Source organism: Choloepus didactylus, chromosome 13 (genome assembly GCF_015220235.1).
Source record: "Choloepus didactylus isolate mChoDid1 chromosome 13, mChoDid1.pri, whole genome shotgun sequence".
NCBI lineage: Eukaryota > Metazoa > Chordata > Mammalia > Pilosa > Megalonychidae > Choloepus > Choloepus didactylus.
In genome coordinates this window covers 95,913,781-95,929,669 of record NC_051319.1, presented here as the reverse complement: position 1 = coordinate 95,929,669, position 15,889 = coordinate 95,913,781, and the positions used below count along the sequence as shown (strand labels likewise).

The window sequence follows — 15,889 nt, the reverse complement described above, 5'->3', positions numbered from 1 at the left end:
ATCTATATTTGTAGTGTTGATCTGTGGGATATATGCCCATACATGGGCTTAGGAATTCCACAAACCTCATGAAATTTGGAGCAACATCTAATGATTACATATACACTCTTTTCCTAAGAGGTCCAATTTGTTTCATGTAAACAGACTTTGTGACTCAAAATAGAATAAAAGAAAAGGTTAAAAACATTTCTGGACAGTCTGATGGAAGGATCGCCCTCAACATCCCTTTGGACTCAGAAGCCCACATTGTCTTCCTTTAATTGCCTCATCTCTCCAGGTGATTGTGCCCTCCAGCCCACCCTCCACCTGCTCCCTCCTGACACCTGTGCACCTGCCCTTCCTCTGCAGCTTGCTGCACACTCTGGGCTCTGTCATTGTTCTCTGTGACATTACAGGCAACTTGGGAGAGTCTCCATGTCCAGGCCTGTTTCCCACCCAACATGACATACTTCCACTGTTACACTTTCCTTTCGAGGGAACACTTTCCTTTCTGCAGGGTGGTGAGGGGGGGCAGAGAAGTCAGACTGCCGGCCTTTGCATCCTGACTCCCCCAATGACCAGCTCTGTGGCTCTGGGTAAGTTCCCTAAGCCACGGTCACCCATCTGTAAAATGGGGCTAATGGTAGAAAATTGTTGTGTGGATTAAATGAGATGATAGCACTTAGTAAAACTCCTTAACGGTCACGCTCATTAATTATGCCTATCTTAGGATATGTTCAGAAAGTTCTGCTCCCAGAGCATGAAGTGTAAAACCTTAGGATGTAGAAGAGACCCTTGAGAATGGCATGCCCACTTTACACAAAGGAAAAATGGGGCCCAGAGAGTGCCTTCCCCACTCTGGGCCTAAGTGTTCCTGTGCCTTCAGTAAGTACAGGGGACTCACTGATCCACTTGACCATTAGCTTCATGAGGAGGGAGCCCTGCCTGTCTTATTCACTGATATGTGGAGAGGGGAAGGGACGTTTCCCAGATAACAGAGCAGCCAGAGACACTGCCGGGATAGAAACCCAATCCCTGGTTCCAGGCACAGGGCTCATCCTGGGGGTCTGTAACAAATCCATTTTTGTGCTGTGTTTGTATTCTAACATTCTCCTTTTTGCCCACACCCCCGTCTCCAGCTCGACCCCTCAGCCTGTTGGCGGTAGGCCTGGTGGCCATGCATTGCATGGGTGTCCTGGTGAAGTGTGCCTGCTACTTCCGCTGCAGGTGAGAGCCACCGAGCCTCCTGGCACACAAAGTTTTCTTTGCTTTAGTTCCACCAGCAAGTTTTCCCACGGTCTCCTGCTCTTGGTCTTTATGCACAAAGCAGAGCCTGTTGCTCGACCACGCCCACCAGCCAAGAGTCTGTTCAGGTTTCCTTTTGGCAGTTTGCATCACAAAAGTAAAGTGTCTCTTTTTCATTGCCCATGCACAGTTTTTAAAAGTAATATGAATATGCTTTTTAAAACTCTACAAGATACTTTCAAAATAACCTGTGTATGTAAATGTGTTTGTAAATACATAGAAAAATGTCTGGACTTGGCCACCCCACACTGTTAAAAGTGGGCAGGAGAAGTCGATTGGGATGAGGCAGGGAGGGTAGGAAGAGGGACTTTCCTTTTTCACTTTCTGTACTTGTACCATTTGACCTTTTAACAATAGGCATGCATTACTGTTGCATTTTTTAATTAAACAAAAAAGAGTCACATTGCTTCTCATTTCTTTGAAATTTTGATGCATCTCTACAAGTCTGAGCTCTTTTGCTCCTGATAAAATCACTCGACCAAGGGGTAACCCACATGACCACCTCCATTACTGTCATGAAGACCAGCAACTCGTGTGATCTCAGGGAAGCAGCAGGATGTAGTGGGAAAATCACTGTTGTGGGCTTGGGGAGAGCTGAGGTCAGGCCCTAATTCTGCCTGCAGCTCGCTGTGTGACTTTGGACCAGTGCCTTCCCCACTCTGGGCCTAAGTGTTCCTGTGCCTTCAGTAAGTACAGGGGACTAACTGATCCACTTGACCATTAGCTTCATGAGGAGGGAGCCCTGCCTGTCTTATTCACTGATATGTAGCCTAGTACTTTGCAGAACACCAGATAGTCAGTAGCACTCCCTAAATATTTGTTTAGTGACTTAGTAAGTGCTTCTCAGAGCCCTAAGGGAAATGGAGGTGGCAGAGGGGGCATCAGCAGAAGCTGACCCCTAGCACGTGTGCAAGTTCCTAATATACATCTTTCTAGTGTCTTCTACTACAGAAAGGCCTGTTTGTCCTCTCCCCAGAATATGCTCCTGTCCTAGTTTGCTAATGCTGCAGAATGCAAAACACCAGAGATGGATTGGCTTTTATAAAAAGGGGGTTTATTTGGCTACACAGTTACAGTCTTAAGGCCATAAAGTGTCCAAGGTAACACATCAGTAATCGGGTACCTTCACTGGAGGATGGCCACTGGTGTCCGGAAAACCTCTGTTAGCTGGGAAGGCACGTGGCTGGTGTCTGCTCCAAAGTTCTGGTTTCAAAATGGCTTTCTCCCAGGACATTCCTCTCTAGCAAGCTTGCTCTTCTTCAAAACATCACTCACAGCTGCACTCCGTTCAGTCTCTTTGAGTCAGCATGTTTTATATGGCTCCACTGATCAAGGCCCACCCTGAATGGGTGGGGTCACACCTCCATGGGAGTATCCCACCAAAGTCACCACCCACAGCTGGGTGGGGCACATTCCAAGCAAATCTAACCAGCACCAAAACGTCTGTCCCACAAGACCACAAAGATAATGGCATTTGGGGGACACAATACATTTAAACTGGCACAGCTCCCAAACTCAACTAAATCCCTTTTCAAGTGCTCTCTCCCACAGGCTCAACAAGCCCTTTATGGACTATGGAGGTACAGTGATGCATGCGCTGGAAGCCAGCCCCAGTGCCCGGCTCCGGGGCCATGCCCACTGGGGGAGGTATCTTGTCCTCTCTTGCCTGCAGTGGGGTTCGATGGGGGTTCCACTGAGGTCCCAGGGAAGCTTTGGCACCATGTTTATGTCTGTCTCTCCGTAATACAACCCTGATTAATATCAATACTTTGGGATGCCCTAAAGCAGTTGTTCTCAAAGCTGGTCACTGGTTCAGCCACATCAGCATCACCTGGGAATTTGTTAGAAAGGCAGATTCCTCGGCCCCATTCCAGACATACTGAATCAGAAACTCTGGGGCCAGGGCCATGCAATCTGTTTTAATAAGCCCTTCAGGTGATCCTGATGCACACAAACATATGAGAATCCCTGCCCTAAGGATACTACTGTACATTGTTGACTCTAGAGACTGCTTCAGGGAGCCAATTAATATATAAGAAATTGGTATTTCCTGTGCTTCTTTAATCCTTAAGGGAAGACAGTAGTAGGACAATAACCAAGACTCAAGACTTGCCCATGGGTCCATTGGACTCCTAGAGAGTCAGAGTCAGGTGCTTCTAGGATCCAGCCCCCTAAATGTACAGGTGGAGAAACTGAGCCTCAAAGACAGAGAGAGATTCACCCAAGGGTACACAGTGAGTTCTTACACGGCTGAAAGTCATGCCTTCCAGAAAAGGTGTTATGTAAATGTAGTTAACTCTGCGTTACCCTGGGGGTGAGTTTATTTGACTGTGGATGAACTGATTCTGGACGTTGGGGTTTGTAGTCACCTGTCTCAGCAGTCAGGTGACTTTTTTTTTTTAAATTAAATTCAGTTTTATTGAGATATATTCACATACCATACAATCATCCATGGTGTACAATCAACTGTAGTCTGGTGATATTTTGACAGCAGAGCTGTTTTTCTCTTCACTAGTTCTTCTTCCTTCCCCTCACTCTACTACCCACTACTCTGTCATCATTGGAAATCAAAAGATGAAATGATGTGGCTATTAGACACAGCTCACACAGTACAAAGCAGATCACTCTCAATTCAGCAGGTGCCCTGCTTTGGTAAAACCTTTACTAGCAAGCATTTGCACAAGATATGTTTTGATGCCATATTTTGTGGTAACTGCAATTTGGGGCACTCTGTGTAGATCTGTATCCCATTCTTGATTCATACTATTCATCGTGAATCTGTGAAAGTAGAAAGAACCCAGGTCCAAAGCAAGCTGGGACCAGGGTTCAGGACTTTGGTGGTGGAGACTTTCCAGATTCAGTGGCTGCAGCAGCCAGGGCAGGGAAGCCAGAAGGCACACGTAAGCAAAAAGGAGGTCAGGAAAAGAGGGCTGCTGGGCAAAGTCTGAGATGAGTAACAGACCTTAAAATCAGGGGATGCCAGGCAGCATGCAGTGATGAACTCTGTGCACTTTGTAGATCAGGCTGAGAAACTGTGGGCCCATTCATTCATTCACTGGGGCGCACTATGGACCATGCAACATGCGATGTGCTAGAGAGGTAGTGGCAAATAAAACAGACATGGTCCCTAACCTGATGGAGTTCTATGACGTAGTGATAGATGGAAAATAAATAAGAAAAGAAGTAAATGTATAATTATGAATTTAGAGCTATGAGGTTGGGGATGGAGAAAACCTCCCTGAGGAGGTGGCGTTCAAACCAAGATCTGAAGAATAAGTAAGAGCCAGCCTTTTGAAGAGGGTAAGACAAACTTCCTAGGGATGAGTATCAGCAAAAGCAAAGGCCAGGAGGCAGGAAAGGGCTCAAAGTCCTCCAAAAACTGGCTGACCATGCTGAGTGAGGAGGAAGAGATGGAGAAGGAAGGAATGGAAAGGCAGGCTGGGGCCAAACCATACAGTAACTCATAGGCAAGTTAACATGTTAGAATGTTATTCCAAGGGCAGAAAGAAACCCCAGAAAGGTTTTAAGCAGAGGAAGGACATGATGTAATCAATAATTTTAAAAAGATCTCTTAGCTGCTGTGTGGAGCATAGGTTGGAGGGGCAAGAGCGGAAGTAGATTCACTCTTGTCATGGGGAAGGGATGGTTCAGTGTCCAAGTCAAGTTGGCTTTAATTTAGGACTGAGCCCCCTTCTCTAAGCGGATAAACTTGGGCAGCAGATAATTGGACAGGGAGGTCAAAACAGGCCCTGTTGACTCCATAACTACCTGGACACACGAAGGTTCTGCCTAAAAACATAATGATGAGCCTGTCAGGACACTGGTATTCCTTCCAGAGCCTGAGGAGGTCTGAGGCTGCAGGCTTCTCATCTGTTGCCGTGGGAAGCCAGGGCACCCAGGCAGGAGAGGTGAGGCAGGGGCTCATAGCACTAGGACATTCGGTGGTCCCACAGTCTCCCTGCCTTCCCTCCTTTTATAACAGATCATCTGTTCCTCCCAACCCCTAGATCCATCATGCTCTTCTTCCTGATTGTGGACCAGCTGGGATTCTGCTGTGTGTTCCTGATGTTTCTCATGGGTAACTATAAACAGTAGGATAGAGCGCTTGAACAGAAACACAAGAGGGCAAGAGACAGCTGTGGTAGGTTGAATCATGTACTCCAGTTGAGACATGATTTCATCTTAATGGCATCCCTGTGGGTGGGAGCCATTGTAAATAGGACCTTTTGAGGATGTTAATTTTAGTGAAGGTGTGACCCAGCTGAGTGAAGGAAGGCCTTAATCCAGATCACTGGAATTCTTTATAAGCAGAAGAAATTCAGACATTGTCAGACAAAGCCACAGGGAGGAGCCAGAAGCTGTAAGAAAGCTGGGGGTCAGCAGGAACCCAGAAGAGAAAGGAGAGCATTGTCATGAAAAGGAAAGCCATGGTACCCTAGGATTGTCTGTCAGCCAGAATGCTACCTACCCTGGGAAAAAGCAAGCCTTCTAGCTGACCCCTTGATTTGGACTTCTGGTCTCTGAAACTGTGGGCCAATAAATTCCTGTTGTTGTGTAGTATTTATTACAGCAGCCTGACAAACTAAGATGATAGTCCAGCTCCAGCCTTGAGAAGCTGCCTCCAAATCAACCAACCTAGAGAAAGCCTGATCAAGTCAGCCTTCAGTTCGGACCCTGCAGAGCAAAACCACAGACAAAACTGAGCACACCTTTTCCTCTTGAAAGTCTGCAATGTCTCCCTGCTGGACAGACTATATTCTAAACACCTTAACCTGGCTCACAAGACCCTGGGTGACCTGGCCCTTGCCTAGTCTACATCAACGTAAATTGAAGAGCAGTCATTCTTTATTTGTTGAAGTAGAGGCTGCGGTTTTAAAGTGTAAACTTGTGTCTGAATGTTTTTTTTCTCTTTATGTGTCCTATCCTCCAACATACTTGTACTATCCACTGTTCACAAATATGTCCATGCCTTCCCATCACTAAGCCTTCTCTTATGCTGTTTCTTGTATACATAATGTCCTCCCTCTTCTATGCTTTGATTTCTGCATGTCCAAATCACACCCATCCTACATGCCCAGCTCAAACACCACCTGCTCTGGAGAGCATTCCCTGATCCATGCGGTGGAATCTCTACCTTATTTTTCTCTTCTCAATTCATCCCAACTTTATATATATTTATAGTTTTCCTTGAATATTGCTATGTGTCCTCATCTTTTTATAACTAGATTGTGAGCTCACTGAGGCTAGACAGTTTCTCTTTAAAACAGAGTAACTGCTCAAAAGATATTGCTTAGACGTGATTTTCAGCAAATGGGTCTTTGTACCCTAGCACTGGAGAAAGCGCCAGTGTCAAAGGCTGTAAAAAAAGCATGCTACAAAGCAATGTGTGCACTTAGGACTTATTCTTGTAAATATACCTGTTTGCAGATACTGTATACAAATATATATGGCTATTCTAAAACATTAACAGCAGTTGCCTCTCCAAAATGAATCTTCAAGTTTATCTTTTGTCCTCATTTTTAAATCTTTACAGCTGACTTTTTTTTCCTTCAGAACACAAAAGCAATACAAGCTCTTTCTTAAACAAAATCAAACAATAATATAGGCATTATGAAATAGAAAGCAAAAGGTCCCCATAAATCTCTCCCCCTGCAAAAATACACTGCTGAAAGTTTTGTGAATAGCTGTTCAGTTTTTTCCATGCATATTTGAACATACATATGTAATAATCATTCTTCTTCAAACTATGATATTGATCTGGCATTTTCTTTTTTTTTCTTACTTAATACTATATCAGAGAGCTCACCAGACACAACTTATTTACCAAGTCCCTTATTGACAGACATTTGGGTTATTTCTCTTTTATGTTATTGCTATTATAAACAATTACTGCAAAAAAAAAAAAAAAACTGTCCTCAAAGATAATTTTTATTTCCTTCTTTTAGCTTCTTTATATTTTCTAAATTTTTTGCTGTCAATTCATATTATTTTGCAACCATAAAACAAAACCCACAGGAGCTTGGGCCAGAAGATGGCAGTGGCGGAGCTGATGCTGTGGAAGAAGCTGCTGGGCTGAGTAAAGGGAAAAAATACAGCACTCAGGGCGAGCACCAGATTCCAGTTCTTCAAACAAACAATGGTCCCAGTCTTACAGGATTGACTGCTGTAGCAGCTCATCTAGTCAAGCAAGCCAACGAAGAGTATTTGCTTGGGAGTACTGGAGAAGAAAAAGCAATGGTGCAACAAACAATGGTTAGACTACAGGTAACTCAAGTAGACGGACACTCCAGTAAACATGATATCCCCACTCTGTTAAAGGATCTTAATTCATACCTTGCAGATAAAGTCCACCTTACATGTTATTACTTTACCTTAGCAGATATCCTACCGTACCATGGACATCATCGCTTTATAGTTGACCAGACAGTTCAAGAAAAGGGGAAGTATCTTAATGTATCTTGCTGGTTTTGTCACATTCAGCATTATCCAGGCATCAGGCAACATCTGTCTAGTGTTGTCTTCATCAAGAACAGACTATATACCAATTCCCATTAGAAGCCATCCGTGCCATATGGAAGAATGATTAAAGATGTTTGAAATGGAAAATGTGCTCTGGACCACAAGATTAACATAAATTGATGAGCAGTCATTCTTTATTTGTTGAAGTAGAGGCTGTGGTTTTTAAAGTGTAAACTTATGTCTGAATGTTTTCTTTGTTCTTTAGTTGAAATTTTGCAATTTTTTATGTAAAAATTCAACTGTCAAAGAAACTTGAGTTGAGACCAAGTTGTAAATTACTTTGTTTTACAGGCGAAATTCATTTTAATAAAAGTTACAAATCACTGGCTTAATCTTAAAGAAAAAGGTAGACACTCCTTTCAGTGGTTGCCATATTTGGCTATTTATTGACCTATTTCATATTTTAAAATTAATTTACCCCCCATGGATATTTACACTAGTTTGTTTATTAAGAGATATAATAAATTGTACCAAGGATATGGGAAGGAAAGAGAGATGGATTTGTTTTCAAATATTTTTGTGAGCTAGTAAATGTAGTTGCAAAAAAAACAAAAAAAAACATATTTGGATAAAAAAAAAAAAAAGGAGGTGTCTAGGCCACCTCTGTCTCTCTTCAGAATTTCACTAAATGTTTTCTTTCAATTAATAAATTAATTCATTCAACAAATATGTATTGAGTACCTTGAGTCAGTATACAGTAGCAGACATGCTAGATAAGGTCTCTGCCCTCAGGAAACTTACATTCTAGTGGTAGAGAGAAACATTTAGTAGTAATCAATCACACTAGCCTACAATTGCAAAAACCCTATTGAGGAAAAGAATCGAGCAGGCTGAGAGTGGGGGCCTGGTCTTGGGGGGGGCCATCTCTGAAGGCTGAGTAGTCACCACCTGAAGTAAGGGTTGGGGAGGGGAGACACCATGGGCAGAGGAACCCTCTGGGACCTGCTGCTTTTGTGGGCAGATGTTGGCAGGAATAGCTGGAGGGCACGGGTGGGGGGTGGGCGGGTCACAACTGAGGTTCAACTTCATCCTCTCTTATCTGAAGGTGATTGAAACAGCCAATGGGACCACGGGCGACTGCCAGGGCAGAGGGGCCATGATGGATGTCCACATCTACACGTTGTTGGCACTGCCCTTCCTAGTGACGCTGGTGTTTGTCCGGAGCCTCCAAGCCCTGTCCACCCTTTCAGTGCTGGCCAACGTCCTCATGCTGGGAAGCCTCATCTTCTTCTTCCAGCACCTCCTCCAGGCAGGTTCCCCACCCCACCCCATCACTTCCATAGGCGTGTGTGTGTGTGTGTATGTGCACATGTGTGTGTGGGGGGAGGTGCATAGAACAGATATCTGGAAACATACCCACCACCAGACTGTTAACAATGATATCCTCTGGAGAGGGATATTTCAGGTCGGGACATACGGAGATGTCTATATTTTAACTTTATACACATAAGTATTGTTTGACATCTCTGCAGAATTGTTCTATATTTTAACTTTATACACATAAGTATTGTTTGACATCTCTGCAGAACATTTCTTCCCCTAGCATTTGCTTAATCAAGTGCTTCTTTATTTTTTTAATACCCAAATTTCGTAGGAAGAATGTATCTCTCTCATTGCAAAATTTTCATACTATGCTTATAAAAGTAACATTTACATTTATGTCCCCAAAACAGAATATAATGCATTTAACAAAACAACCCATGGGAAATGTTTTGAAACATTTCTTACATTGTCTTAAATTCCAGATATAGTTGGTCAAATGTTGGAATCTCACCCAGACAATTTGGAAAACAGAACAATCATCCACAAAGAGAATGTAGAAGCTGTTACGATACACAAACTAAATTTTTATCAACAACCACATCAATTTGCACTAAAATTTGAAGCATTTAAAGTCCAATATCATAGTTTATTACTTACATATCATCATTTTACTGAATTTTTAGGTTTGAAGCATTGGTTGGGTATTTTGGGTTGCTGTGTCATGTGATATAATTTCTCCTATTTAAAATAATAGAACCTGGGCTCCCAGTCAGAGTTTTTGCAGAGATCATCAGATTTTTTAGGAGCACATTATTGAGATTAAGACTTTTTTCCTTCATCAAGCAGATATTTTGTTATCAAGGAAAAGACTGTAATAAAAACTCTTATTCAACCCAACTTGAAGTAACTGGGGGAAAAAATGAGACTGTATTAGAAAGATTCGGGGCAGTTTCAAAATGACACAGCCAAGCCACAAGAAGGACCCTAAGGCAGCCAGGCTTGGGAGCCACACAGACTGGGAGTCAACAGAACAGGACTTTCCAGGCCTCTTTGCTCAGTTTTGCTCAACGTACTGGCTTCACTGCTCTCTCAATGCAAACCAGCTCCATCTACGTATCAGGCAGAACTTGCACCTTCCACAGCTCTTTAGTTTTACAATTTACCATTTTGGCTGCCAGAAATACACTATTCTGATATTTTCTCTGGTCCCCAAAGTCCTGGAAAGGAACACATTGGTTCTGTCGGGTGCCAACCCTGAATCAATCAACTGTAGTTAGAGGAAGTACCTGGAGAAATTACAACTGATACATAGGGGGTCAGGTCAGGTCAGGAATGGGGGCAGGGGTGTTGCTGAGCAGATAATCCCATAGAGATCCATTAGAAAGCCTTGAAGAAAGAAAAAAGAAATCAGGAATAAAGATTAAGCAGTGTCCAGCTCTATGCTTCAGCTTTGCTCGTTCACAAGGCATAAAAACTTCCCCAGACATGCTCTGTGTGAGAATCAGTCAAGAAAGAAGCTTGAAATGTGGCTGTAAGTCCTAGTTCTGTAACTCACAAGCTAGTGACTCTGGAAAAGCCATACCTTTAAAATGGGGCTAACAGTTCCTCCATCATTAGGCTGTTGTGCGAAACTGCTGGTGAGAATCCAGTCCTGTTCCAGAGAAAGAGCAGGGGAAGTTTAGTGGTTAAATCCAGTCCTGTTCCAGAGAAAGAGCAGAGGAAGTTTAGTAACTCTCAACTGGGGGCAATTTTGTCCCCTAAGGGACATTTGGCAATGTTGGAGATGATTTTGATTGTCACAATTGGGAGGAGAAGTGCTAAGGGCATCTAGTGGTAAATACCAGGGATGCCGCTAAACATCCTACGATGCACGGGACAGTCTCTGCCAACAAAGAATTATCTGGCCCCAAATATCAGTAGTTCCAAGACTGAGAAATTCTGCTCTGGAGCCAAGTTACCTGGTTTCTAATTATAGCTCCACCATTTCAAATCTTTGGCAAGTTACCTTGCTTCTTTGTACATCAGTGTTCCCACCTGGAAAATGGGACTAATACTAGCACCTATCTCCTAGGGCTGTGAGAATCAACTGGGTTAATGCATGTGAAGAGTTTAGATCTCTGCCTGGTACACTGTAGGTACTTACTGAATGTAGGCTGTTATTCCCCCCTCCGAACCTGGCTGAGCATCAGAATCATCTTGGGACCTTGTCTAGTAACAGATTCCCAGACCCTGCCCTGATTGCACTTGATGTGAATCTTTGAAATCTGGAACCCAGGAATCTGTGAATTGTTTTTGTTTCTTGATGGTGGTAGTGGTAGTTCCCCTGCCGATTTTGATGATCAGCCAAGTATAGAGATGATTGCTCTGAAGACTTGCTATTCAGAGTGTGGTCTTCAGTGCAGCAGCAGCATCTCCAAGCAGTGCTTTTCGAACTCCAGCGTGCATCCAAACCACCTAGGAACCTTGTTACAATGCAGATTCTGATTCTGGAGGCCTGCAGTGGGTCTTGAGATTCTGCATCTCTAACAAGATCCCAGGTGATACCCACTGTGACTGACCACACCCTGAGTTGCAAAGCTCCAAAAGCACTTTATATATGCGTGTTACACTTTCTAAGCTCCCAGTAATGCTAATGGACGAAAAAGTTTGTTGAATTTCAGAGTTGAGTTGAAACAGCTGCCATTGTTTCTTCCTTTCAGTAGCCAGAAGCAAGGAGGGAAACAGATTTTGGATGTGCAAACTTCAGGCTGTCTCCACCTCCTGAGGACACCCCTGCCTGAGCAATGATGAAAACCCCGCACCCTCTTCCTCACCCCCAGGGTAATCTACGCACCACTGACCTGGCTGGGGAGTCACCCTGTGCCCAGACAGAACAAAGAGCCTTCGGAGGCTCCTGGAGACCAATTGCTGCAAACATCCCAGTGTCATCTCGTGTACAAGTGGGTTTCTGGTAGTCTCCCTTTTCTGGCTGCTGTCTCTAAAAGAACATTGTTCTTGTGATCTGTCAGGTCTCACCAGACTCCAGGATTCTGTGTTGCTACAGAATCAAGGATTGTGCTGAACTTAGAAGTCATTTAGTTCAGTGATTTTCAAGGTATGTTTGCATGCCACTGGTATGCAGGGGAGCTGGATAATATATGTTTATTTTCTTAATTAGGTATTTATACTGCTATGGTCTCTTTTATTCATGGCAATTTACGGTCGCATTATAATATTTCTTTTTAATATCAATTTACTTTTAAAACATTGACTACATGAGAAAAATCATACAAATAATGATGAATGAGTGATGTTTCATACATGCTGTTTTAATTCAACCTTCTCATGTTATGGAAGGAGAAACTAAAGCTAGAAGGGACTGATCCACAATTTCCTTATCCTTAAAATGAAGATAATAATCCCCACTTTGTAGGGTTGTGGTGGGAATTATGTTGAATCAGTGCATTTCAAGCACTTAGCACAGTGCTCAGCCCATTATAAGGGTCTAAGAAATATTAGCTGCTTGGATCATTTATATTAGATGAGGAATCTTGTTATCATTATCTCTGTTAGTCTCTCTGGGCCTCAGCTTCCCAATCTGTAAAAAGAAGCCATCCGTCATGGCCCAAGAGGGCTTTTGCAGCCAAAGGACTAAAGAAAGCACCGGACATGTTCTGAGGCATGAGCTTTTATTTTGGGGCTTACCTACAGGGTGGAAATTGGTCACATTGCCCTGAATTCAGGAGCTTCTCTGAATAGATTCAGGAGCTGCTCTGAATGGTGGGGGGTTCAAAGCTCAACGTGAAAATACTCCACAAAAGCAGGGGGTGCCAGGGAGTGGTTTACAAGGGTTAGGACAAAGACATTCAAACGGGTATGAGAGGAGCATGGGTCCTGTGATATAGGGAGGGATGGATTGTAATCAACAGGGAAGAGGGGAGTATTATAGATTATCTTGTAGATAATAGTACCTCAGGGAGTTTCAGGGAGGAGTAGGTTCAGGAGGGATTTTACAAGGAGAGTAGATCAAGCCTTAACTGTCCTAGGTCAAGCAAGCTGCTGTGTGCAGGCTTCAAGGCACTTGGGGAAGGCCCTGGGCCCGGGGTCCCACAGCATCAGACCATGAGGACCTTCCCCCTTCTTTGGCTAAACTTCCCTGATGATCCAACACCCTCATCCTCTCCCAGAACCCAGCTTATTGGCTCCAGAGAGCTGCTGAATCCCATCCATCCCCATTCCACATACATACTACACACATGGAGAAACTGAGGTCCTGACACTTGCCTAGGGGTTTTAGGTTAGGAGTGGTCCTAGAATTGAGCCCTCCTCACTGTTACTTCCACCTGGAGTCTGGGTTTCCTGCTGCCTCTGTGTCTAAAAGAACCAAGGTCCTTCTACAAAGGGTGAAGGTCAGCAGAAAGTCCAGCGCATTGGGGAACTCTGCTGGCCGGTTGGCTGCAATCTGTTTACTTCTTTTCCATTGCATTTCTTCAAATCCAGTTTTGTAGTAACCTTGTGTCCTGGGTTTCTCTGTCAGGAAATCCCCGACCCCTGCAGGCTGCGCCTGGTGGCAAACTGGAAGACCTACCCCCTATTCCTCGGGACTGCGGTCTTCGCCTTCTAAGGTATCGGAGTGGTAAGGTTCCCGATGGGTGAGGTCCCCTCGCTCAACGCCATGTGGGGCAGCAGCATAGCAGGGGAAGAGCACTGGTTTCGGAGCCCGACAGACATGGGAGTGAATACTGGCTTCAGCCTCTCAAGCTGTATGATCCTGGGCAAGCTATTTAAAAGCTCTCAGAGGTTCTGTTTCCAGAGGAAATTATAATACCTACAAAGCAGGGATGTTGTAATGACTCACTGAGATACTATGGCTCATTGCCAGTCATAAAGGCAGCTGGAGTGGGATAAAGGGTGAGCATTTAGAGGTTTTTCTAGATAAGTCACACCACAAATGAGGAAACTGAGTCCTGATGCCCATATAATCCTCATTCCTCTTCCAACCTTTGGAGGCTGAAAGGGCACCTTCGGTTCTGAAATTAGGGATGAGTCTCCCCCTTGTGTGCTGAGCAGAAAGCATAGCACCTGCGCAGACACTAACATTTGCATCCTAACTGCAATTTTCTGTAACAACAATGATGGTGATAATCACCACCCATGGACCGCAAACCTGATCACAGGTAGAGCCTTTCCTGAATATGGAAAAGAATACTCAGGTATCGATGGTTGGACTAGATGACTTTAAGGTCTTTTCAATAACTGTTTTGTTTTTGTTTTGTTTTGTTTTTAACTCAGTATTTCCTTTTTCCTGTTGTATTTGAAGGTGGCACCACATACTGGAGTTATTTGGTTTGATTTTGTTTTCTTTTTGCAAGCATTTTGATGGTTGAGATGGATGGATGGATATTATTATTTAAAATAGTAAACAATGGGTAAGTGGGGCCTCCACATACATGGGGGCCACTGTGTAGTTGCTTGTGGCTCCTCTGTTCCAGAGGTTTCCCCTCTGGAAAACAAGATGAGAGACCAGGCACGGTTTCCACTCATCCTGTACAGAGGGATGTTTGCCATCATCATCCTGTTCATAAGCCTTGGGACCTTGGGCTGTCTCAAATTTGGGGTCATCACCCAGGCAAGCATTACCCTCAACCTCCCTAGCTGCTGGTGAGTGAGCTCAGAAGTTCTTACAATCACTGGACTCTATAACAACGTGCAGGGTGGGGCTGGCTTAGCTTCCCCTTATCAGAGGAGAGTAGCAAGGGCCTGAGTGAGGCCCAAGCTTCGGCATGGAGAGAGATGCTCCACAGGAAACCACACCCTGGAAAGAACCTGGGATCTGGGTCCAACATGGTCATTAATGCTCCTGTGATCTGGTTAAGATATACCTCTTCTCCATATCTCAGTTTCCCCATCTATCAGACAAAAGGGTTAGACTAAATGGTTTCTAAGTGGCCTCCCAACTTTGATTGATATATTAGTCAGGTCTCTTTCATTTGCAAGAGACAGAATCCCAATCCAAATGGACCCAAGAAAAAAAGAAAAGAGAAGCCCATGTGTGTGTTAGTGTCAGGCATGGCTGGATCCAGCTACTCAAGCAATATCACTAGGACTCAGTCTCTCTCCATCTGTCAGGTTTGTTTCCTCTGGGTTGACTTTATTCAAGTAGGCTCTTCCCACATACATAATGGCAAGATGACTGCCAACTGCCCCTGGGCTTTTCTCCCCAGTGTAAAGAGAGTGTCTCTTTTCCGAAAGGTTTATTAAAAGCCTTGGGATTAATTCTGCTCCACCCAGCTGAGTCACTTGCACAATCCTGAGCCAGTCCTATGGCCAGTGGATGAAATGTGCTGATTGGCCAGACCTGGATCATCAGCGTGGGGGTGGGGGTGGGGCTCCCTGAGCTTAGTGGACTGAGCATAGGACAGTCTGGCTCCTATTAGCTGAAGAGATAATGGTTCCTGGGCTGGTTAATCCAATCCATATCGATCAGAACATATCATGGTTACAGTCAAATCCAGGGGCCACAGATCATTTAATAGATATTCCTACAAATTCTCAATAAGTCAGGAAAAGTGAGGGAATCACTGAAAAGGGTGTTAAGTGGAATGTCAGTACAGAGTGCCTAGAAGCTTCTTCTCCCTTTTTGTTCACCATCTTGACTTTCCAAAAGCACTCAGGTTTTCAGGCACACAGAGCCTGTTTCAGTTTGCTAAGGCTGCCAAAATGCGATAAGCTTTCAGCTCCTGATTTCAGGGCCTCTCTCAGCTACTCTGGAGACTTTTCTCGAAGCTTCTCTGGGTGTCTTTCTCTCTCTCTGAACTCTCGGCTTTTTTCTGTCTTTTATTCT

The 15,889-nt window shown here is 44.1% G+C and overlaps 1 protein-coding gene across 1 annotated transcript; it reads left to right on the top strand.

Moving 5' to 3' along the window:
* The first annotated feature begins 6,594 nt into the window (after positions 1-6,594).
* LOC119508391 (eukaryotic translation elongation factor 1 epsilon-1-like) lies at positions 6,595-7,839 on the top strand. The gene is made up of 2 exons (XM_037802008.1): positions 6,595-6,642; positions 7,300-7,839. Exons 1-2 carry the CDS (start codon positions 6,595-6,597, stop codon positions 7,837-7,839), a joined length of 588 nt encoding a protein of 195 aa, XP_037657936.1.
* Positions 7,840-15,889: the final 8,050 nt, after the last annotated feature.

Excerpts from the sequence above, each read along its gene's own strand:
- LOC119508391 (XM_037802008.1), top strand. The coding sequence starts at position 6,595 with ATGGGTCTTTGTACCCTAGCACTGGAGAAAGCGCCAGTGTCAAAGGCT. Across the intron at positions 6,643-7,299 it reads AAGCGCCAGTGTCAAAGGCT|GAGCTTGGGCCAGAAGATGG; the intron begins GTAAAAAAAGCA and ends CAAAACCCACAG.